The 25,651-nt window shown below is 45.1% G+C and overlaps 1 protein-coding gene across 1 annotated transcript in view; it reads right to left on the bottom strand.

Annotated features, from left to right (window-relative positions):
* The window catches only part of LOC308369695 (myosin-10-like), a gene marked incomplete at its 3' end in the record, with an annotated part of 37,769 nt that extends 13,130 nt beyond the window's left edge, over nucleotides 1-24,639 (bottom strand). Inside the window, exons 1-3 of the mRNA XM_080844209.1 lie at nucleotides 24,522-24,639; nucleotides 21,704-22,076; nucleotides 13,333-13,489 (exon numbers count right to left, since the gene is read on the bottom strand). Of these exons, the coding sequence (XP_080700335.1) occupies nucleotides 13,333-13,489; nucleotides 21,704-22,048 (502 nt within the window). The 5' untranslated portion in view covers nucleotides 22,049-22,076; nucleotides 24,522-24,639. The remainder of the gene's footprint in view (nucleotides 1-13,332; nucleotides 13,490-21,703; nucleotides 22,077-24,521) is intronic.
* Nucleotides 24,640-25,651: the final 1,012 nt, after the last annotated feature.

Genomic DNA, 25,651 nt, shown 5'->3' with positions numbered 1-25,651 from the left:
GCCAAGTTGAGCCAAAATTGGCAAATACAGCAAAGAGGGTATAGGAGGACACAAAAGACTCATTATCCCTCGTTGATTAAGTAAGCACAGACCTGCTGAGCAGGCAGGAGTTACTTACGTGCAAAGAATTGACTGGTCCTCACGATCTATAAGAGAGAGAGAGAGAGAGAGAGAGAGAGAGAGAGAGAGAGAGAGAGAGAGAGAGAGAGAGAGGGAGAGAGAGAGAGAAAGAAGAAAAACAGTCAGCATTAGTAAACCCACTGACTGATCTGTATTGGCACTTAAACGTTCTAGAAGAATCTGCAGCCCATGTTAATTCTCTATTTTGAGTATAGTATCAAATGTAATGGTAAATATGTCGATGGTATCAAATAGTCGAGCCAAGTCTAATACCCGGCTGGCCTGCAACATGAGCAGGGCTATGGAAAACAATGCAATGAATTTTCATCTCTACTTCACTTGAGTTTATCATCAAATCCAATACATCAATCAACACATATTTGAAAAGCCTGAGACGTTTGAAAAAAGAGGGAAAGAACATATCAGGTTCTGCAGTGTCCATCAAAACTGCGCTTTCAGATAAAAGTCGAAGCACATATGATAGAGGAAAGGTTCCAAAGCACATATAAAAAGGAAAGGGTGTGTGTTTCAAAAGCAAATGCCAGGCCTGTGGAAGAGAGATAAACTTGACACAGTGTGAGCTCTCTGCCAGGAAACTACAGGTTTTAGAGTTATTTTTCAAAAGCTTTTGCTATGAGCACCTGATAGACTGGGAGGCTAAACAGTCAGTTAATGTCAGTTATTATGCAGCTCCTCAGAATGCTGCAGAAAGTTAGCATTAAATTAAATGGGCCATCCCAATGTTCAGAGGTCTTTATAATGACAGCTGAAAAACATTTTTGACTGTTGCCATTGACAATGGGGTTTGTGCTTTCGATTCACAGCTTTCATATCATTATGCAAGTAGTCCATTTACTTATTGTAATGGAAATCAATTGTAACTTGAAGTCAGCAAGTAATACGTTGCTACTTAACACCAGAAACTCAAGTGCCACCAGAAAGTTATATTTGGGTAAAGATCTATTTTTCCTCAGCAGAAGACATGAAAGAGATACTTTGGAGGAATGTCTTTTATCAGTTTTGCAAGTAGCTGTTTAATAAGCAGGATAATATATAGTCCGCTGATCTAAGGCCTAATGCTGCACGGACTTAAAAAAATATAAAGCCTGCTTTTCACAGCACAGGAGAGTGATTTGTGTGTTCCTGTTGACTCACTCCTACATTTGTAAACACGTCAGACATAGCCTAATGATAAGACTTCTGAATACTGAAATCTGTGATATTTGTCTTTTTTACACGATTCCCTGAAGTAACAAATATAGACGTGATAGAAATGATGTAGACAGCGATATCAGCAATGAGGGGAGAAGAAACGCAGGCTGAGATAGTTAGGCAGCTGACACTATGATTAATTCACACTCATCAACAAATTTAGGATACACACTCAATTTCAAAGCCTACAGCATCAATTGCTCCTCTTAATTGCTATCCTGGCTTGCACTTGCGAGCCATTTTTAGAAGATGAAGTTACTTCGCACAACAAAACAAATTGCTATTGGGCTAATATATGCTTGGTCATCTGCTTGCCCTTCTGAAGACAGGTTGATAATGAGCGCTTGAGTCTTGGCAGTAAGGTGCTATGTACAATAAGCCAACACTTCCCTGCATCACTTCTCACCTCTAGCAGAGGTATGATGTCAGTTTACCTTTGACAACATCCAAACATGACTTAAAAAAATGATCTATTAAATAGTAAATAGTCAACTCTTAATTTCGTTTTTGGCAATGCAATTTACAGAGATTACACGGTAACCTAAATTCTCTTTTGAATAAATAAAAAAAAACTGTGCCCCCATGTTTACACTACACTTACTAATTTTACAACTTAATTGGTGTGATCTTGTCATTGCTGCCTTTGCAGGTCATCAGTAATCCATTTGGGATGAAATGGGACACAAATAAGGGTAACAGATTATAAAATCACAGCGTGCATTGCAGGTCATTGGTAAGGAATCACTGGGGACAACTGCCTTCCTAAGTCCAGACCTACCAGCTGTGAGCATTATGGCCCACCTTTAATCGGCAGAAATCGCTAGATTCAATCTTCTACTTAAATCGCCTCGCGTCTCGTGCAGGACATCTGATCCAATCAGAGGCGGGTATGCAAGCGACTGCACTCAGCCCAGATAATAAGCCCATAAATAGACGTGTTGGTTTAGCTGATAAGAGTACAGGGACGAGGGAAGTGGCATCATTTCAGGGCGATATAGAACATGAGCCATGGCATAACTAGTTCATCAGCGCTTACATTTTGGAGTCAATTTCCACTTCAATTTTCTTCACGCTGGTCAAATTGTAACACGTAACAAAATGCCTGCTATCTAGTCACAATAATAACGTGAATAAAGCCTAACATAACACAGAAGACTGCTTAAGGTAAATGTGGACCAGAATTCTTCAATATATGTTTCCCCTCTCAGGGACATTCCACCCCAGCCTTAAACACCAGGACCAAGCAGCCTGCCCAGGTGTGGACAGGAACAGAGCACCGTGCATAACTTCATAAGAGGCCAGAGGAAACCGTGACCGTGACCAGGCCCGAAGCATTCCACGCCGAGCTGGAGGGCAACAGATAAGATGGGGGCCATGGGACGCGACCTTCCTCGTGAATTAAGGTCACCACGGGCAGGCAACATCAGAAAGCAGATACATCCTTCCCTACTGACCTACGGACTACAGCCATTGCTTCTATCCAGATGGGCAAGCTAATTCAACACAAAGGGCGGACACTGTGATACTGCTCCCATGTTAATGTTGGTTTTTGAGAGCAGGTGTGGACACAGTGCTGAGTGACCTCAAATGGAAACAACAACAACTCTATTGAGCTATTATGAACCCACACATTGGGAAGGGCCAAGCAACCAGCAAAATGTGTTTTTTATTGTTGTTTAATTTGTTGTTGAGAGTGGTACGGTAACGTTATTACTGTTTTACACACATCTGACAAAACTACATCATTGTTCTTGCAGCGACACATAAGTGTTACAGCCTTAATTGACATAATGCAGTCGAGTTCCTCTTCACATAGCTCTCGCCCTGAAACAGCCTTAGCAGTCAGACACTCAGAACATGTCTGACGTCTACTCTGACAGGAGCATAAATCAGGGTGAGACGACACTGAGCATAAATCAGGTGGAGAGGACCCTGAGCATAAATCCACCTGTTTCCTCAGACATTACTGCTGGAGAGTGCCTCTGTGTCAGGGTCTGACTATCAATATCTCAACCGTATCCGGGCAGCCATGTACTATAGTAGCTCCAAATGCATTTTCCTCCTAATGCATGACTCATCCTCAGGGGATAGAGAGGAGGCTGAAGTACAAGCTCTGGACACTTACGCATGTCAGTAATTCAGGAACTCATCCAGGACGTCCACTAAAAACGCCTGCCCCTATCAGCTTCCAGATTCAATTAAATGCTCATAAAAATCTGCTCTCTCTTCAACATGTCCGCTTTTACAAAATAAACACAAAGGCTTTGTGGCTGATGTAACATCGGTGAGGTATTTCCTTACTGCCTGGAGCTGCCTAACCCTGACCCTGGAGAAGAACACCCACAGACTCAGCAAACTGGTGTGCAGTAGCAGCTCATTAACGTGTGCTTTGTGTAATCAGTAGTGCCTTCTGGATGCTAGGAGACAAGAATGTTACACGTCGTATTAAAATATAGCAGCTTTGCTCTATGGCCTCTGAGATGTGAGGAGGGTGGGGTCTTCACCTCTCTGAGTCACGGATGTGGTTGTGCTGAGGTAGCAGACACTTCCAGTCAACTGGCTCATGGCCCTGCTCCACTCTATCACTTCAGGGACTGAAAGAAGGGAGTAGAGACTTGCTGACAAAGAGTCTTGTAAAACATAACGATGGTGTGCCAGGAACTTGTAAGTCCCTTTGGTCGCATTCCAAACTGTTTCGATTGGCGGAGCTTGCTCTCGGCGTAACATTGGGCCAATAGATAACGTGCTCACAGGGGATCTAACCAATCAACATTCATTTGAAACCTGTTGCTTGCGTTGGCGGGCAGCTTCAGGCCACGTCCTCTGAAAACACTTGACTACATGCACGTATGTATATGGTTTCAGGCCATTGCTATGGACCCTTCCTGAAATGGCCCTCTTTGACATGTATATGAAGTCTTTCCCACCTATATGCTCTTACAAAAATGTGGTGAGGCAGCCCTTAACAACTACAGCGGGATCTCTAAAGGGATCATTCATTCAGAAAAACAAATAATTGTCTGGATGGGGAGAAATAAGACTGTGTGCCGCCTGAATGAGAGCATCAGCAAGTCCAGCATGAATCACTCGGCAAACATGCATAAAATAACACGTGTGGAGGGGGATCATTCATGCATGAGGTGCGAGGGGGCGCAAGCACGGAATGCTAATGCGCCTACAGCATTCCCGATGACCTCACTGGTTGGCTTTGGTCGTCACAGAGGAAACCAGGAGCGGCGGGCTGGTCTGCCCTCTGAGGGAGTGGTGTGGACGGACAGGGCCTATCACACAGGGGGGCAGCGGGAAGCCGAGTACAGTGCTGAGTGTGTTCCGGCGATGTGTGGGTTGAACCCCTCTGGGGGGGGTACGGAGCCCAGCTGGCTGGCTGATCAGCTCGGGTCCAGCTTCCACACGCTCTGACGGGTTCAAGGGCTTGCCTCGTTGTCACTGACCTCACTTTCCTGGTACGGACATTATACCTTCTTGCTTCCTCTTCTGTTTCCCCCACACACAAAACATCCCTGCCACTAAATCTGTTCCATGGCAATATCAGTCCCAGACACAGGCCGAGAAAGAGGCCTGCCAGGGAGCCCGAAGAATGGGCTCTCCTATCTACCCAGCTGCAGCACCCGGGAAGGATATAATCGAGTCAAGAGGGGGCTCTTGACTTCCCTTTCAGTGCCTCCTCCTAAAGCCAAGACCTCAGCAACCTCAGGAAAGAATGCTGAACTCAACTAGATGGCTGTCGAGGCAGAAGCGTGTGGGGGGGATTTTCACAGACGCACTGTTTGTACAACATGGTTTAATTGTCCAGGGAGTGATTTTGTATGCCTTGCATGATTGGTATCATTCTTTCCTCCATCACAAGATTCAGTCTGGAGCCCTTTCACATGCTTTTTGAATATAAAAACAAGCAAAAATGTAATTGGTTTTCCACTCTTCCAGAAAATACTACAAAACTGTGACAGAAATTTAAAACAAGGAAGATTTCATGGAGGGAATAAAGGCCTACAACTACAGCTTCTTCAATCTGAATAACCGTTTTATGGATGCAAATCTAAACTGCCAGTATGACCAGTATGGTCACCCTGGCTCCAGAGTGGCACCACACAGTGCTATTCTCTGCAGGCCAGTCGTTCAGTGGGAGCTGCTCTTTGGCCATTGACAGTGAGCTCATTGTGATCCTGTTGCTCACTGGGCACAAGCCAGGCTGCACTATTGATGCTCAATGCCCACATTAAATGAAAGCAATGAGCTGCAATGGGCATTCACCTCAAACACTACAAAACCCAGCATGCCGTTCTTCTTTTGTGCCATTCACAAAGTGGCTTATACATAGCGGGAACATGGTGAACGTGTTTAACAAAAAAGCAACAGGACAACATAACATGTGAACAATGAAGTGTTGGCAGGTAGAGAAAACCCACAAAGTCTGAGGATTGAAATATCTGCGGATATCACCCGGCCAAGTGAAAGTGGTAAACCTTAACCTCTTGGTCACATACAAACAAAAACAACAGGGTGTGCTTTAGCGTACTAAGCTGCTCAGAACTATGCAGCACAAACTCCTGTAAAAATCAGATCATTGTTGACCGGCTCCATTGGAAGTCCCTGCAGGTCCGAGTCAAGGGTACAGGCTTCATCTCTCCATGTGGGCAATCCAGTCCCCTAATGACCCGCCTCTCCCGGTCCTTCTGGCCCCCTCTATAGCGCCCCATTCCGCCCCCCTCCGAGTGGATTAACACAGTGGTAGAGCTCATTCCACACATTCCAGACCACATCCCTGCCAGCCACAAGCCTCCTGCTCCCTGCTCAGCGAACCTGCAGTACCCTCTCAAACAGAGCTGAGTCTCAGGCTCCTGCAGTGTCCTCACAAACAGAGCTGAGTCTCAGGCTCCTGCAGTGCCCTCTCAAACAGAGCTGAGTCTCAGGCTCCTGCAGTGCCCTCTCAAACAGAGCTGAGTCTCAGGCTCCTGCAGTGCCCTCTCAAACAGAGCTGAGTCTCAGGCTCCTGCAGTGCCCTCACAAACAGAGCTGAGTCTCAGGCTCCTGCAGTGCCCTCACAAACAGAGCTGAGTCTCAGTGCCCTCTCAAACAGAGCTGAGTCTCAGTGCCCTCTCAAACAGAGCTGAGTCTCAGTGCCCTCTCAAACAGAGCTGAGTCTCAGGCTCCTGCAGTGCCCTCTCAAACAGAGCTGAGTCTCAGGCTCCTGCAGTGCCCTCTCAAACAGAGCTGAGTCTCAGTGCCCTCACAAACAGAGCTGAGTCTCAGTGCCCTCACAAACAGAGCTGAGTCTCAGTGCCCTCACAAACAGAGCTGAGTCTCAGTGCCCTCTCAAACAGAGCTGAGTCTCAGTGCCCTCTCAAACAGAGCTGAGTCTCAGTGCCCTCTCAAACACAGCTGAGTCTCAGTGCCCTCTCAAACAGAGCTGAGTCTCAGTGCCCTCTCAAACACAGCTGAGTCTCAGTGCCCTCTCAAACAGAGCTGAGTCTCAGTGCCCTCTCAAACACAGCTGAGTCTCAGTGCCCTCTCAAACAGAGCTGAGTCTCAGTGCCCTCTCAAACACAGCTGAGTCTCAGTGCCCTCACAAACAGAGCTGAGTCTCAGTGCCCTCACAAACAGAGCTGAGTCTCAGGAGCCTCTGCAGTCCTCCACTGAGGACTCATGGAAAGTTGGCGTGTGTTTTTCACACAGACAGCTTTCTGCTCTCAACCTAGCCCAGTAGGAGAGTGTGCCTAGAGCAGGATAAAGAACTGGAAAGAGAATCAATTGTATTTCATATTTAAACGAATCCTGATCCAAACCACAGGAAAGAAATGTTGGGTTCTACATTCTTGATATCGGGGGCAACAATAAAACAGCATGAAGTGTTATGAAGATATGACGTGTTACTCAACTCATCATAACTGTTTAAACGATCTATACAAGAGTTTAAATGCCAATATTTTGCTATGATGTGGAAAGTCTATTTTAAGGAATGGAAGATGGTTTCCAACTCCTTTCCTGTCTAACACATCTGGGCCTTTACAGATTAGGCAAGACACTTAGGCCACTTTGCGCAGGAAAATAAGAGGAAGTTAAATGTATACATTCACTAATACACTTCTCTCAATGATCAGTACTTATATGAAGGAAAAGGACTTCAGCAAATGCAAACACAAGAAAGTGGATACTTCTACGTACATTATAGCCAGTATCTTCTCTGACCCATCAAAACAACTCAGTCACTGAGCTCTGTGGTTTGGACAATGGCAAGACTTATACAGAGAAGACAGACAGGTGTTTATGTAAGTGATGTAGGGTCAAGAGGATCTTCTGCACAGACCTCTTCATGTGGCTTCAATGGAGAGGAAGTTTCATTGCAGTTAGTCATTTCAGATTTGCTGACACACACTGCGTATCCATTCAGAGTGTGTTTATCTGACCTTGGCGGTTGCGCTTTATGAGCGTTCTGAAGTCAGGGCTCAACATTAAATGACCAAAGCCTCTGAATGCATACCACAAACCTCCGGCACAAGAACACGACTGAGATGGAAAAAGTATATAAATTGCCCTGTAATCTTTCCTTCAGGTGAAACTAAACAGAGTTATGCCTGCACTGGACTGAGAACTTCAACTAAAAAATGGAAATGAAAAAAAAAAACAGGTGACTAGTGTTGCATGATAGGCCGGTACTGAAGAAGTACCACAGAGTTTTGGAAACATTCACACTTTTGTATTATGTGAACGGCTATTTGACATAATGGCTAATAGGAATATGTCTCTTGAAGCACATAGCTGACAGTGAAGACATTGTGCTAGTGTGTGTGTGTATGTGTGATGTTTAAGGAAACAACCCTGACTCTAATATGGACCACAGCAACGTGAAGTGAGAGCATTTTTTTTCAGAGACTAAACTTGAAGAGATGGCAGCAGCTTCAGCAACACCTGAATTCAAAGAGGCGGCCTGAAGTGTAATGTGGAGATAATTTGGCTATGAAGTGGAAAACCCGGCCAAGCATCTGTCGGAAAAAAATCCCAAACTCTTCAAGGAGGATTCAAAGGCCGACAGTTGACTAGTTCACTCCCGTTAAGTCCATGAAAAATAGAGTGATCGAAAAGCCTCTCCCCAGTCATAATATACATTAATAGCCTACATATTTGCACAGTGCTGAAAAGTCTCATCCATTATGTCATATGCAAATCATGCATCATGACAAAACTACAGGTGACAAAACAGTTTCATGTTAAAGGGGACGAATCCAAGGAGCAAGGTCAAAAGAAATCAGATGCCAGGAGATGCCTGAATTCCCACTCTGGGAAGAACAAACTGAGCACTGCTCTGATGAATATACGGATGAAGAGTCACAATCTAAAACATTGACCCAGCTGTCCCAACTGCGCCAGGCAAGAATCTGGAATGCGGTCAGTCAAACTGTTATGTCATTATTCATACACACAAGGCTCTGAGACTGTCTGGAGTGTCACTGGGAACTCTTGTGGCAAAGGTGGGTTGAGGGAGAGTATGTGAGCAAGAGACGTTTAGGGGACCCCAGACTATGTTCACAATCATGATTACAAATTGTGGTACAAAAGATGTCTTGGTTTAACCAACAGAAACTTGCTGCTGATCTAGTGTCATCTGTGTTAATTCAATTATTTGAAATAATCTGGGTTAATTTCTTTGCACAAAGTGCCTTTTTGTCCTCAATCTTTACACTTCAACATTCAGCGTTTAAACTTGTGAATCTGTGTCTGTTGTCTTGTGAATAAACCCCTAAAAACGTATTAATCTGTCATATGACAGCAATCACATTAAATCACATGAAGCCCTTTGATATCACAAACCTGTTCCATGGCTAAGAGGTGCTCAGTCAGAATGCATCAGAAACGTGGACCACTACAGCAGAGATAACAACATCTGGGAGGAGTATATATATATAAAAAAATTAAAAAAAAACATCTAAATTTGTTGTGGCGCATGGTGAGTTGTGAGCGAAGGTGAGATGGAACAGCATTTCAAAATAGGAACTCGGAGCGACGCGAGAGGGTGACGGAAGTTACGGGAGGAGGATGTGGGAGAGGGTGACAGGAGTAACGGGAGGAGGATGTGGGAGAGGGTGACAGGAGTAACGGGAGGAGGATGTGGGAGAGGGTGACGGGAGTAACGGGAGGAGGATGTGGGAGAGGGTGACAGGAGTAACGGGAGGAGGATGTGGGAGAGGGTGACAGGAGTAACGGGAGGAGGATGTGGGAGAGGGTGACAGGAGTAACGGGAGGAGGATGTGGGAGAGGGTGACAGGAGTAACGGGAGGAGGATGTGGGAGAGGGTGACAGGAGTAACGGGAGGAGGATGTGGGAGAGGGTGACAGGAGTAACGGGAGGAGGATGTGGGAGAGGGTGACAGGAGTAACGGGAGGAGGATGTGGGAGAGGGTGACAGGAGTAACGGGAGGAGGATGTGGGAGAGGGTGACAGGAGTAACGGGAGGAGGATGTGGGAGAGGGTGACAGGAGTAACGGGAGGAGGATGTGGGAGAGGGTGACAGGAGTAACGGGAGGAGGATGTGGGAGAGGGTGACAGGAGTAACGGGAGGAGGATGTGGGAGAGGGTGACAGGAGTAACGGGAGGAGGATGTGGGAGAGGGTGACAGGAGTAACGGGAGGAGGATGTGGAAGGCGCAGCAGGAGGGCAAATTAACAAGTCACTCAGAAGGTCACAGTCGCTTGTCTTAAATAACTACACTCTCCAAGGACTCGCCAAAACTCTGTAAATGAGATGGGGACTGAGTCAAACTCCAGGACAGTCGAGCAGAATCCAGCCCGCTGCATTTCAATAAACTCAACCACAGCAGTTCATTGAAAAGGCAGAGGAAAAATGCAAAGTAAAATCCAAAGATCGTATCACGGTTCTCAGTCTGATTACTCCGTTCTTATCTTCACAATGGGATATTGAAGAAGCAGCACCTGAAAAAAAAGTGTATAAAATCTGTCTGAATGTCTTTTGAGGTTCCTCTTGCGGTCCCTCTAAAATGGAGCCGGACTCTTGCAGTGTAATCTCACTGTGCACTGTGAGATCCGCTGCTTAAAGGACAGATGAAAGCCTGAAGGCAAAGCCTGGATTCAGTTCAAAAGAACACGCTCACAAAGACCATTATTACTCATCAAAGCTTCTATTGGTACCAGGTGGAAAATGGACTTGCAGAGCTTCCCACAGTGGGCATTGACGCCGACTATATCACACACAAAACACATTCTTTGGAGAGATCCAACCACAGTGTGAAGGTTGGATAAGTCAGTAGCCAGAAACACATTGTGCTGCATCTGCAATGCACCAGCCATAAAGAGGAATAAAAGGCCATTAAACCTGACCAAACGTTTCAGGATCATAATCTATAACAATAAGGAGATACACCACTAAGCTGGGAACCTTCGCTTGGCACTGCCTACTACACTGGCTAAGCAGAGTGCAAATAAACACTAGGCACAGGACAGCTTGGTTACACATGTGGTTTGTGGTGTTAAAATTAGCCCTTTCATGCATGCTGTCAACAGCCCATGGGGACATATTATAGCAAAATCTCTGACAGTGTAATTAATAGCAGATGTTGGTGTCTGGTTTTTAGGTGGTGGAGGTCAAGCCAAGGAGGGAGTTGAACTGCACAGCGTCTCTTTGTAAACGTTACACCTCATTTATTGCCCCATCTGGACCCAGAGTGGCATCTGAGCCAAGCTAAAATGATCTCCTGGGCAAGACCTGGCGTCCCTCTGCGGTTCATTAGAGGTGTTGGTGTTATGCTTGCATTGCAAGCTGTGGCCAGTGGCAGATTTTCAGTAACACAACTGTCGAAAATTGTGGAACTTCACATTTCTTAATCTATATACCACTTGATATTTAGTAGAGTGAATCCTGTTAGTGGTTTTCTTCAAGCTAAACCTGCTGTTTAAGGCTGGCTGGTGTGATAGGGTGCTCTGGGGGTGGGGGGGGGGTGACTATGTTTGAGGGGCCATGTGAGGTGGTCTTCAGACAAAAGATTGATTGTCAATACTCTCTGCCTCAAAATAAGACACAGCTCCAAGAGGATGTCGCTGCCGAAGAGGATAGTCAACCTTTTTATACACAATATTCCACGTCATCATGACTACCTGGGTGCTGGACACCACTGGTGTTGAGAGTGTTTACGCTGAGGCCATCAGCAGGCTCTCTGTGTCCGAGTCGGGTGTTGCAAGGCGCCCAAGAGCACCACAGCCCCCCCCCCCCCTATTATTACAAAAGCCCCTTTGTGCTCCACAATGCAGGTCACCATTGGCCTGCCTCTGGCTTGTGTGGACCCACTAAGCCCTTTAAGGCTCTTCCAGCAGCTCATCAAAGAAAACATTTCACATACATTCCCATGTCCGACCGCATACAATCAAAAAATATCTCTGTGATGGCTGGAGAGAACATTCCATATCCCAAGACATCCCCGAGGCCACTTTCTACAGGGCATCTCAGTATTAGTGTTGTCTCTGCCTTGGCAATGATATTCAACGTCCAGAACTGGTTCTTCGACACTCAAAAGACCACCCCCTGTCTGCACCCCCCTAAGTAAAGATGGCGAAGAGAAGGAAGAGAACCAGTGAAAAGAAAACACACAGAGGAAGCAGCCAGAAAAAGCTCCATTTGTTCACAATGAATGTAGGGGGTTATATGAGGAACAGCCTGCAGTGGTGGAGACAGGCCGAGCTTTCCATGTTGACAAGGGCAAGAAATTAAACACTTCTTTTCTCCAAACGTTTTGCAAATGACATCAGGCAAATATATCTAGCCTAATGGTCTTTAAGAAACCGATTTACACCGTGCATTTTACTGCATCTCTGTCCGGAAATCCGATATGAAAAAAAAAGATAGATGCAAAATCCATCTGCAACAAAAGGGCACTAGCCAGGAGTCAAGTGCTCAGAAAATGCACGTCCACTGGCACGGAGGTAAGACCCATAGGATCAGTGGCGCCAGAGCCAAATCTCTTCTGTACCCTTACGTGTGCTGGTTCCTCTGGAGAGACAGAATTTACATCTCAGTCTCTCTGGCCAACTGAGCGTAACTCAAGTGTGTGCTTGATCTTGAATGTGAAAGCTCTTCGTAATACACTGTGGAAAAAATGCCCCCCCCCCCCCCCCCCCCCGCCCCACTAACAGTTTCCACGCATACCCCTGCATTCCAGACAACGCTTGTGAAATTAATTTATCTCTCGAGGTGGAAAAATAAACAACGAAATTGAAGCAAGTCCTTGGGAAATAAATCAAATGGTTTACTCATCCATGTCTTTTCTGTCATCTGATACTAAATTACTTTAAAAGGCCAGCCAAAACAACTAAACTGAATTGGTCAAAATTCAGAAATAAATCATTACGGTTTTGATTGCCTGCGATATAAAATAAAGCTTTGGTTTGAGCCATGGTTTCCATTAGTAAACCTTGGATAATTATTGAGCTCTTGCTGTTGAAAGTGAATGCTGATCCTTTTCAATCATTTCATGACAATAAAACCATTTTTATGAGTAAGAGTGGAACCTGACATGTTTCACTAAGGTAGCCTTATTAAAAACATGCAAGCTCACCGTGGTGGTCAATGGTTTCATAATGGAAGGTGAGATATTAGAGAATTTACCAAAAGCAGAGAACCGTGGATAATTTGTTCCATGCTTAGTATGTCACTTAATTAAGTAACGCTCGAGTACCGTTTGGTCTGTCCCATTCCCATCCAGAGCCACACACACACCTGTGTCTGAGGATTCACTGCCTCATTTTCCACTCTTTTCAAAAGCACTGTGAAGAAGCTCTGCTCTGTCCCTGCCTGTTGCTCTTCTCCTGCACCTCTTCCTGTTCAGTTCTTCACATTGGTACAAATACGCATATTTTCACACTGCAATTATTACATGATTTGGACTTGCATCAAGAAATACATAAATATTTACCATAATCAACATACTGTATGTATAACTGAGTACAATGAGCCTAGGAGTGATGTTTTCTTTTCTTACCTTGGAGCATACATCTGTAGGCTGACTCTGAGATGGCATAGATGTGTGGGGGCATTTCGTGCCTCTTTTTGCCCCGGTACATCTCGATGATGTTCTCGGAGTATATTGGGAGGTTTTTGTAGGGATTTATGACTACACAAAAAAGTCCAGAATATGTCTGTTGAAAAAGAATGAACACAGAAACACAAAATATATTAATTACCAGTTCAATCTCAGCAGAGTTTCTTAGGATATAGAGAGAAGGTGTAACACACAGTACATAATATTCTGAACGTGAGCTGCCGTGTGAACAGGTAATCTATACCATCTTTGTAAGGTAGTCAAAGAAGGTTGAATTTGTTGCGGCCTATGCTGCATAATGCAGATAAGCCTCTGATACAACTTCTTGCAGGCTGGTCATAAATCACCAGTGAATCAATCCCTTTACAGTGATTAGAGACGGAGAAACCTGCAGTGAATCAATCCCTTTACAGTGATTAGAGACGGAGAAACCTGCAGTGAATCAATCCCTTTACAGTGATTAGAGACGGAGAAACCTGCAGTGAATCAATCCCTTTACAGTGATTAGAGACGGAGAAACCTGCAGTGAATCAATCCCTTTACAGTGATTAGAGACGGAGAAACCTGCAGTGAATCAATCCCTTTACAGTGATTAGAGACGGAGAAACCTGCAGTGAATCAATCCCTTTACAGTGATTAGAGACGGAGAAACCTGCAGTGAATCAATCCCTTTACAGTGGTTAGAGACGGAGAAACCTGCAGTGAATCAATCCCTTTACAGTGATTAGAGACGGAGAAACCTGCAGTGAATCAATCCCGTTACAGTGATTAGAGACGGAGAAACCTGCAGTGAATCAATCCCTTTACAGTGATTAGAGACGGAGAAACCTGCAGTGAATCAATCCCTTTACAGTGGTTAGAGACGGAGAAACCTGCAGTGAATCAATCCCTTTACAGTGATTAGAGACGGAGAAACCTGCAGTGAATCAATCCCTTTACAGTGATTAGAGACGGAGAAACCTGCAGTGAATCAATCCCTTTACAGTGATTAGAGACGGAGAAACCTGCAGTGAATCAATCCCTTTACAGTGATTAGAGACGGAGAAACCTGCAGTGAATCAATCCCTTTACAGTGGTTAGAGACGGAGAAACCTGCAGTGAATCAATCCCTTTACAGTGATTAGAGACGGAGAAACCTGCAGTGAATCAATCCCGTTACAGTGATTAGAGACGGAGAAACCTGCAGTGAATCAATCCCTTTACAGTGATTAGAGACGGAGAAACCTGCAGTGAATCAATCCCTTTACAGTGGTTAGAGACGGAGAAACCTGCAGTGAATCAATCCCTTTACAGTGATTAGAGACGGAGAAACCTGCAGTGAATCAATCCCTTTACAGTGATTAGAGACGGAGAAACCTGCAGTGAATCAATCCCTTTACAGTGGTTAGAGACGGAGAAACCTGCAGTGAATCAATCCCGTTACAGTGATTAGAGACGGAGAAACCTGCAGTGAATCAATCCCTTTACAGTGATTAGAGACGGAGAAACCTGCAGTGAATCAATCCCTTTACAGTGATTAGAGACGGAGAAACCTGCAGTGAATCAATCCCTTTACAGTGATTAGAGACGGAGAAACCTGCAGTGAATCAATCCCTTTACAGTGATTAGAGACGGAGAAACCTGCTGATTAGGAGTGTAACGATTCACTGATACAAACTTGTGACAGGTTTAAACGTTAAAGATGCAACTACCTCGGCATGCAGACCCCTGGATCAATCTAAATGTACCATGAACCAGTCAATGGCCCGATTCCAACGTTATGAATCAGTTGACTGAAGCTTTGCTGCTAATAAGAGTAGCCTATACTAAGATCAGTTGACTGAAGCTTTGGTGCTAATTCTGCTTGAGTAGCCTATACTAAGCTGCTGCAGAATACCTAACGTTATAAGTTATGTTACCTTCAAAATAATAATGACCACCTCTCATTCGCTAATAAATCGTCTCTAATAGCGCAACGCTCATAGAGTGTCTTGCGCTGACCTTTTACAATAGTACCATTAGTGTTATGACACTTATGTATACTGCAATGGTCAATGCTCAAATTAAACCCATCCACAATTAACTGGTAGCAAAATCCAGTGGATCAGACACACTACACTGTCCCCAGTCGAAGATGCAAGATGCTTTGGTTACCTTAGCAGTACAAAACCCGATACCGTTGTTTAAGTCATGATACTGATCGCGATTGATGCAAACTGCTCAACACGAACAAGGCCTCACAACGTGTGTGTGTGTGTAGTAAACTTGTTTAACGCAGTATACTGGATAAAGTCATACCTCCAGTCCATTACAAGCCCCTTCATATTTCTTTTCACTCTTGTTTATCCAGTGTAAATGTGAGCTTATTTATCATGATTACCAATTTGGTATATTATTCTGATTTCATCTTCAGTGCTGCCTCAAGATCCACTCCTGCAGGTTTACATCCTGCCCAGCTGAGAGGCAGCTGTTCCCACACACACACACACACACACACACACACACACACACACACACACACACACACACACACATGGAGACAGAATGACCTCCTGTCTTAATGCTCTAGTCTGCCAGTTAAAGAAAAAAATAATCTAAATACCATGACAGCAGATCTGACGGGAATGTCAGCTTATGTCCCAGTTTGACTGGCTTTGGCTAAACTGTGGACATTTCTTTTCATATGAAACGGACAGCTGGAGACACTTCTTCTCGCTCATTCTCATAAATATTAGTACAGTCTAAGGGTTTTGTCAGTTTCTCCCTGTGTTTTTACAGGATGTCATTGCTTAAGAGTAATGAGCCAGCTGCACTGGGCTGTTTGTGACCAGCAGCGGGACACACGGCAGACAGGGCAGAGGGCAGGTCGGGAGAAGGCTAATCCCTGTCTGTCTGCCGGGTGGGCTCTCCACTAGCTGGAGCAGAAGGGTGGGGGGAGGTGTGTGTGTGTGTGTGTGTGTGTGTGTGTGTGTGTGTGTGTGTGCGTGTGTGTGTGTGTGTGTGTGTGGAAGGGAACGGGGGTCAACTCAACAGTCCGTATCCAACCCCCTCTCACCCTGCCTGGCTATGTCACTACATTCCAGTAATTATGCTGTCTGTGCTGCGCAGGGGTGCAGGGGGCTAACCTAGTTGCTAAGCTGGGACAATGGATGAGTGGCGCAGGCATGCGGGGGGCAGCCACAGGGTCCTGCAGAGATCCCACAGCGCCCATCACGGGTTCCGTCTCGCCATACGGGGGCGGCTCTCTCAATCGCCCACCCCCCGCAGGGGCCAAAGCAAACACGCCTGACTGCACAACGACACTTCACCTAAAACCAGCCCGTGCACATCCGATCTGAAGCTTTAATTACTGGTGATCGTATGAACGAAAGTGCAGCTTCGCCCAAATCCAGATCATCAGACTAGGATCATATTTTTGGTGAGGTTCCACAAAATCACTATGCAGTGAGGCCTCTGATTCAATGTTATATTTTTTGCTAAAATGAATGAAATGTAGTGTCATTTCATGTGAGGTTCATAAGGTTCATCTAACTAATCAAATGTGTAAACACAACAATCCTGGGAGGAAAACACACACACAGAGAGAGTAACTCAGCTCTTCGGCTCACTGGAAATGTGTCTAGAGCTGGTGCTGAAACAGCAGCACAGACCTAGCTGGGCACCTTGGGTGTCTGCAGATATCAGACAGCAGCTTCACCACACCTCTGAAGGCAAAGCCTGACAGCATAAATCTTCCATATAATCTCAAAAATGATATAACAGTGTTACGGCTCAGTGGCTAAATTCTGTTTTAGGTGACCTCACTTCACCTCTGAGAAGTCAAGGTGATAGACACTGCGGTGGGGTTAGGGTCAGGGCAAGGTGACAGACACTGCACACTGGGCATTATCATTGTGCAGGTCTTCACATTATGTGGGATCTAACGTTAAACACAGAGCTCGACTCCACAGTGCGAGTAATGAAAAAAGCACGACCTGGCAGTGGGCTGCATCAAATTAGAAAGATGTCCAAAACCCATCTTTAGAGGGGAGTATGGACAGTGCATTACTGCTGCAGATGCTGCGAGGGGAACCCCTACTGTTCTGCCTGTAGGGGTGGGGGTTTTGGGTGGTATATCTGTGTCCCTGCCCTGAAATGGGCAAGGCGCCAGGCAGACGGATCAGCGGCCTGCTGGGGTATGTGGGGAGCGGGAATGACTCAGCTGGCACGCCCTGGCAAAGCCTCCCCCTAACAGGCTAGAGTGGGGATAAGAGAGCGCCCTGCCTTAACCCCCACCATCAACCCTCCTGCCCATTTCAGCTGGCCTTGTGCCCACAGGAGCGCTGCTGGGAGTGGGGACCTCTGCCAGGGGAACCGGAAGAGAGTGCAGAGGGACCAAGGCCTCTAACAGTTGATCTGGTGCCCAGCGCAGCAGTCATGTCCAAACGCTCCTCACAGCCAAGTCCAGCTTAGCAACCACATTGGGCGTCTTTCTCAGAGCGGGCAAAACAAAAAGGGAAATGTTTTCAAGAAGAGAAGGCTGGTTTGGTTTTATCTGTGTTCAGTGGACTTCATCTGAATCAATTAAAGTTCAAAAGGGATCAAATATGCATGTCCTATTAATAAAGGGTTTGGGGAAGAAAGATCATCAGACTTCAAAGAGATGGTCAGTAAGCTGTCTCACACACTCGTTCTGGGCTGAGGAGTGGGAGGCTGTGAATTCACCATTTGAGTTCACAGCTCTTCCCACACACTGTGTGTGTGTGTGTGTGTGTGTGTGTGTGTGTGTGTGTGTGTGTGTGTGTGTGTGTGTGTGTGTGTGTGTGTGTATGTGTGTCTGTGTGTGTGTCTGTGTGTGTGTAGGCCACACCCCAAGCAGAGTTTAGAAGAAGGCAAGCTTTGCTGAGATTCTCATCTGCGTTTGAGCAACAGCATCCCATTTCTGTGAAATCCCAACACTACAATTTCTAACCAAGGACATGTCCACTGTTAAGGTTGCCATGATCTGCGTGGTATCTATTCTAGAGACACTGAAAGACAGCTTCCTATTGGGTACGATTATAGCCTCAAGGAAAGCACAGAGGTAGAAAAAATTAGAATTTTCCGGAAGGTTCTTCTGTGCAGCGCTCAGTGCTGAGTCATGGCCGTGGCGGCGGTGGGTCAGCCTCTCTGCCCACTCCCTGCTTCGCTGAAGGACAAGAGTGGGAGGGCTGCATGTGAAGTGACATCCCATCCCTTTCAACCCACTCTTAGAGCCAGCAGGACTAAAAGCAAGACTCACTAAATCAGCAAGAAGCAATAGACAGTGCAATTGATCTCAGAAGTGATCTTATCTCTATTGTGTGCCTCCATCAGGGATCACATTGCTCTGGACGAGACAATAACCAGAGTAAAGAATTATGACAGCAGTCAGTGTTGATTTTGACAAGAATTTTAAATGTAGTTTTAGTGTTAGCCGTTTACGGAACATTGTAGTTGATTTTAGGTAGCTGGATTTTTTGTTTTGTTTTAGTCAAGATTTAGTCAGTGGACCTCAGTTTGACTTTTAGTGTAATTTTAGGCAATGTCTTAGTCATACTTTTTTCAGACAGTTTCATGATACAGTCTTTACTGCTACTTAGCCTAAACAATACATGCACCTTCCTAACCTACCACCAAGTGGGCAGTGGCTGATGTTAATACGTCTATATGTTTAACAGAAAGAACAAATTAATAGCCTATATCAGAATCAGTATCAGAATCAGAATCAGAATCAGACCAGAATCAGAATCGTGTTGATTGGCCAAGTAAGTTCACACATTCAAGGAATTTGGTTTAGTGGCTCTCAATGTACTAACACTTAAATGTACAACACAGAATAAAATCAATAAATATAATATAATAATTTTCTATACGCCTAGGTACACATTTTAATGGAACTTAATGACTGAATGCTTCTACCTGATACTCACACATACATGTTATTTAAAATCCATTTTAATTTTATGTTGTAATATATGTATCTTAATCAAAGAAGCATTCAATAGAGACATTCTTCTTTGTATTATTTTAGGGAGAAACTGAGACTTCAGACTTCAAAAGTTTTTAATTTCTGCTAAATGTAAACACTACCACATGAAGAACTGGCTTTCACTGGCATCCCTCTAAAGACACATGCCAACATCATGAAAGTTCAAGGTTCTTAGCAGATAGTTACCTAAAGTTTATTGCACACTTGGTCTGGTGTGAACGTGTGCACGGGCCACAAAGACCAGTGAAGCTCTTGCAATCCCTTTCTGCAACATTCAGCAAAGCACCTTTCATACTAGGGATGCTTCACATAATGATTTCACCTATCAGTTGAGCACAGCTCTCAAGCAGCAGCCTTTGACTGGTCCACGCAGAGGGCAGCAGATGGGGACCTAGATTAGGGACCATGGCACCCAGTCACTTGGCATGAAGTTATTTTTTAATCAAGGGGCAGCGCTTTGAGCTCCGCATTGAAGTATGCCAGATATTCAAGGACAGCTGTGGCCCATCAGCGCACACAAAGGCCCCATTATGGCGGCGGGACCGGTGTGTGACTCAGCACAGGCCTCTGCAGCTGATTACCTCCATCGGGAGGAGGCCAGACGGACCAGACCCATCAGCAGCAGCCTTGCAGCAGCAGTGGCCATAGTGCAGCCTTGTAGCAGCAGCAGCAGCCTTGCAGCAGCAGCAGTTGCCATAGTGCAGCCTTGTAGCAGCAGCAGTGGCCATAGTGCAGCCTTGTAGCAGCAGCAGCCTTGCAGCAGCAGCAGTGGCCATAGTGCAGCCTTGCAGCAGCAGCAGTGACCATAGTGCAGCCTTGTAGCAGCAGCAGCCTTGCAGCAGCAGCAGTGGCCATAGTGCAGCCTTGTAGCAGCAGCAGCAGTGGCCAACTGGCCATAGTGCAGCCTGGAGCTCAGCCTTGCAGCAGCAGCCATAGTGAAGCCTTGAACTCTGCCTTGTAGCAGCAGCAGTGGCCATAGTGCAGCCTGGAGCTCAGCCTTGTAGCAGCAGCAGTGGCCATAGTGCAGCCTTGAACTCAGCCTTGCAGCAGCAGTGGCCATAGTGCAGCCTGGCTTTCCCACAAAATCAGCCCATGGCTGAGTAGCACACAGCTAAGGGAAGCACCGCCTGACAAGGCCTCCTCCTTGCACTGAGCTGGTGGCTATGACAACAGCCCCAGACATAGGAGCTTCCCTCCTTAAATGTAGCCGAGCGTGTTAACAGTCCTTGTTGACCAGAGGCCAGGGGGCAGGGGGGAATTCTGTCGAAGAGACGCACAACCCCCAAGAGAAGACAAAAAGCACGTTCACGTTATGCGTTTAATTTCTTTTTCGAGTCTGAAACACAGATAAACAGTCCGGAAGACTGAGGAGAGAGGGAGATCCAAAGAGGACAAATGATCATTATCTCTTTGGCACTTGGACGCTCAAGCCTCCGCTGCATCCAAAGGACCATGTCAAAGAGTGGCCCCCATTGAAATTCCGGCATGACCTCATCACAGGCCCTCTTGGGCACTGAGGGAAAGGAAAGAGCAGACTCGAGCTGAGGAGCTCAACCAGCTGCACTCTACCTCTCTCTCACACACACACACACACTCTCTCTCTCACACACACACACACACACACACACACACACACACACACACTCTCTCTCTCTCTCTCTCACACTCTTCATTCTCCCTTGTCTCAAGCGACCACCAAACTATCCCTCTATTCTTGGAACGAACAGCACAAAGTAGGTCGAGACCACAAGGGAGAGGCACATTATTAGTGCCATCTCCAGGTCACTAATATCACAGGATAAGGGGTTTCAGGGACATCTAAGAAGCAGATGATCTGTGTGACACTGCTTGTCAGATTTATAATGTGAACAGCCTCCTGAATTATAGTTTAGTCCATCAATTATCACTACTGTTTTGTTTCCTTCAAACAGCAGGACATGCAGCATGTCCGTCACCATGAGTAAGTGAGACACACCAGAGCAGAGCACCTGTGAGAACAATGCTGGTCTATTATTCACTGTAATGAAATTGCACTCGTCTGATTTCAGTGCAAAGGGTTTGATGATTTTGCAACAATGAAATGCATCAATACTGTCTAGTCAGTGACAATTCAGGTTGACATCATATTGCTTTTAAAACTACAGATTCAAATCACATCCTAAACTCATAGAACAAGGATGATAATCAGTTACAACCTATCAAAGCACATAGATCTGTGGACATGTAAAGGCTCTTGGGAAATAAAAACCTGATCTAAAACGAATTATTTTTCTCTCTCTTCTTTTAACTGCTTTATGTCGGTCATCTGAAAGAAGGTTGAAAGGGTTTGGAGTAGACACTCACGTAGATGAGGCCGGAGTAGTATCGCTCCTTCAGGTTGTTGAGCACGGAGGCCTCGTTGAGGCAGGTGAGCTCCGCCATGTCCTCCACCTTGCTGAACTTGGGTGGGTTCATCTTCTGGATATCGTCCTTGTTGACCATCGCCTTCTTGCCATTCTCTGCAAGCTCCACCACCACCTCATCGCCCTTTTCCTCGCGTATGCCGGCCGCCTCGAAGCCGTGCCGCTCCGACGGCACCCACACCAGCTTCTTGGCCGTCCAGTCGGCCTGTGTGGCGGGGTTGTAGACCACTGCCCGGTCCACAAAGAGGTACCGCTCTGGGTCCTCCTGGCCACTCCGCTGTGCCATCGCTGCTCGTCAGGACAGGACAGGCCACCTGACAGAGGGAGAGAGTCCACACATGAGCCCAAGTGGAAACAGACATGCAGGATCAGTCGGCAACGGTTAAGTTTCTGAAATCAGAGGAAAAATTCCTCTGAAATACGTACCTTAGCTTATCAAAATATTTTTTGATTAACAACACATGCTAAACCATTTCACACTTAAATGACTTTAATGAGTTGTTTCATTTCACTACAGCATGGGAATACTGCCCCCAACTTCCCTTCTAGACTTTTCAAAAACTGATGTAAGCTGGTAAGCATTCAAAGTAATTACAATATCAATCTACTGGAAAGAAAGACTCCAGAAAGACTCCACAAATATCTTCATCTATAAATCAATAATTATGTAAGTTCTTACTTGAAACGTATTTCAAAAGGACATGTGTTCCTAGCGGAAAAATCTCTGAAAATGAATAACACACTGCGCACACAAACCACAGCAGAGCACTTCGTCTAGTTAAACACTAAATGCTTTGGCCATGAAGCACATCTCACAGCACACTTGAGACATTTCACAACTGACTGAAATGGGAGTGAATAAATATGGCTGTCATTTCAAGCTCAGATAAAAAGGCTTCAATCTGCCACAAGAAAAAGCAGCTGTTTCTCAGCTAAACAAAGGCCCTACACACATTTGCACTCCACATCTCTGAGCACACTTTAGTGTTTCAATCACCTATAGTACCACACAGGGTTTCATGTCAAATTCCTTAGGCACCCGTCAAACAGGGGAGACATCGGCTCATTTGCCCCAGGTGCTGTCAGTGTACACTGTGAAGGGCTAGATGTTTGCTGATGACGCCACTTTATAAATTCAGACACACTCAAAAAAGCTGGTTTCTTCATCACTCCTGTGTGTATTTATGCAACTCTTTGTTGAACAGATTGATGTTCCTCTCACTGACAATATCATTTAAATACATTTCCATAAATCATTCCTAACCAAAAGGCACCAGAGGTCTCAATTCAGTCGTTAATTTGTTGCTAAATCAGCCAGGAACTTGAATGTCAGTTTGTATACAATCTCATTATGCACATAGCACTTCAGTGACCGCTGCAAAACGACCGGGATGTGTTAACTCGATTTCTCAAACCATTTCAAAAAGTTCCAAATAGAGTGCTGAACCTGCTTTTGTTAATAATGCAATAATAATAATACTATCTACACGTCTAAACAGAAAGTGCAGTGTATTTCGCTACAAGCATCCGTCGACCGTTTAAGAGTTTGGCTAAGCACTGGTGGGTGATTTAAGTTGCTCTCGATGTAAACAACTAGGCTGAGTGAGTGGGGAGGTTATTTGTGTCAGAGAAGGATGGGTAATATCACTGCAACACTAGACTGGAAATACAGTGTAATAAATAAGATCTTAATCGTGTGTCCAAATAATATTACATAGGGCCTACATGAGTTGTTACTTGTTACCATATGAATGGACACAAAATAGCCTCTTTTTTTTTTCATTGACACTTTATACCGCTGCATGTTAACCAAGCAATAACTTCAAAATCGCTCTATAAAATTACCATAACTCTCCTACAACAAAGCAACCTACTTCCAGTTTCGTGGTTACACTTGAAGTGGGTCAGAACAATGGATGCAGAGTGCAGTGCAGCTGACCCAGCTAACTGACGTGCAACTTAAGTGCGTCCCTGCGCAGAGCCCTTGAAAACCGCTACGACGATATCATAGGACTGTGCGCCAGAGCAAATGGCCATCCCGAGCCGGGAAGACAGCACACAGCACAAGTGCCATATCGGACCTTCTGCAGGTCGAAATATAAAGCCACGGTATCAAACTCTTTGAGTGATATGGAAAAATATAGTCTTCACTAAACTGACGAAACGCACTGAATAACGTTAATGTCATAATATTAGCCGACTTGAGGTAGCTACAACTAACGTAGGACAACGTTACACACCACTTGTTCGCTGTTATTGAAACAATTAATATTAGGTACCCATCTGCCCAACGAAACGACCAGATAAGTCATGATACAACACCGTATAGTACATATTTTCAAAATGACATGACAGACATCTTTCCCAACTTGTGAGTGTGACCGGATGGATGCTGCGGCAGCTAGCAGGCTATATAAGTGCCTTCTATTCTAACGGAGTTGCACGCGCCTCATCATCAGTAAGTGGGTGGCCCAAACCATCTTAACGTTGGCTAGCTACCTGACATAACAATGGTATCTGCCGTTTTCAAAGCGATATCTAATATAGAAAATTATAGTTTATTGGAGAAAGAACACCAACAAGACCACTTTCATTCAAATGTTGCATGCCAATTATGAACATCAATTCTGAAGCAACCGGTTAGCCTGCTAATGTTAGCCCGCTAGGTTATGTTCCTCCATCATTGAAAAGTCATGACAAATAATCCGTTAGCTTGTGAGACATTCCGCAAAAAACACCCCAAAACCATCTTAACTTACCAGATGCACTTGGTTATAAAACGTGTGCAACTTTTAAGGCGAATAAACCGATATCCAGCTGGACAAAACTGTATTCCAAGTGCGGAGAATTTCAGCCAATATTCCCTTATTTCGTCCTCCTTTTACACCAATGATACACCCCCACCAGCAGACAGCTCAACCGAACTCACATACCGCTTTTTCTATTCCCGCCTCTTTGGCGCTCTGAAGGCACACCCACTGATTATCTATGAGTTGTGATTGGATTGTATCCGTTCAGAGCCACAACCCATTGGTTTGTGACTACATCGTCTTCAAATAATTTAATTGATCATCCTCTCGGATTCAGTATTCCACTTGCTGATGCGAAGATTTTTACCCTGTACCTGAGAACAGGACGTTTTATTAGCTACTTTTGGGATAGGGGTATCAGCCAGTGGCCAGCGATATGTCCATCAAAGAAGTGGCAGCATACGGCGTGTTGCCCAACATATTTGGTTGAAACCTGGCATTGTGAAGGAAAGCATGTGAAAAGGTTTGCTGACAGTTTTCAGAACTTTTGCTTGTAGGCTCCACCATGTAGAACAGAAAACAAAGATTGTATGTGATGCATTTATTCCTGGTTATGTTGTAGTGTGTTGCCATAAATTGCAATCTACTGAAATTAGCCTATACGCTCCCCAATTTAGCAGATATTATATATTTTTGCATGTTGACGTTTGTGTTGTTTTTATACTGAAGGAAAACCATTGATTAACGTCCAGATATATAAGTACGACGTTAACTTACATTATGAATGCTTTTAACATTAATGGCAAGGGAAGAATACACTCAATAAAGAGGTTTATTTTCAAGAGGTGCGTTGATCAATGACATTCACAGGGAATTGACATGTCATTTGCACATCCAGATTCCCAGAATTCAGATGTTAACCCATTTCGATATTATCTTGGACCATAGTGGGGTTTTTTCAGTTGATTATTTTGAAGTGTATGAGGCCAAACTAAGCAACTACTGTCAATTTTAATAAGTCGTTAGGAGAAAGGTAGGTATGTATGTTTCTTCGAGCAGGTTCATTTTACTCATTGACGTTGACATAGCACCATCTACTGGTTCAAAGTAGGAACAAGAGTTGGATCAATTTTGGTTGG

Source organism: Sprattus sprattus, assembly GCF_963457725.1.
Source record: "Sprattus sprattus genome assembly, chromosome: 1".
NCBI lineage: Eukaryota > Metazoa > Chordata > Actinopteri > Clupeiformes > Clupeidae > Sprattus > Sprattus sprattus.
This window is presented reverse-complemented; position numbering and strand designations above follow the sequence as displayed.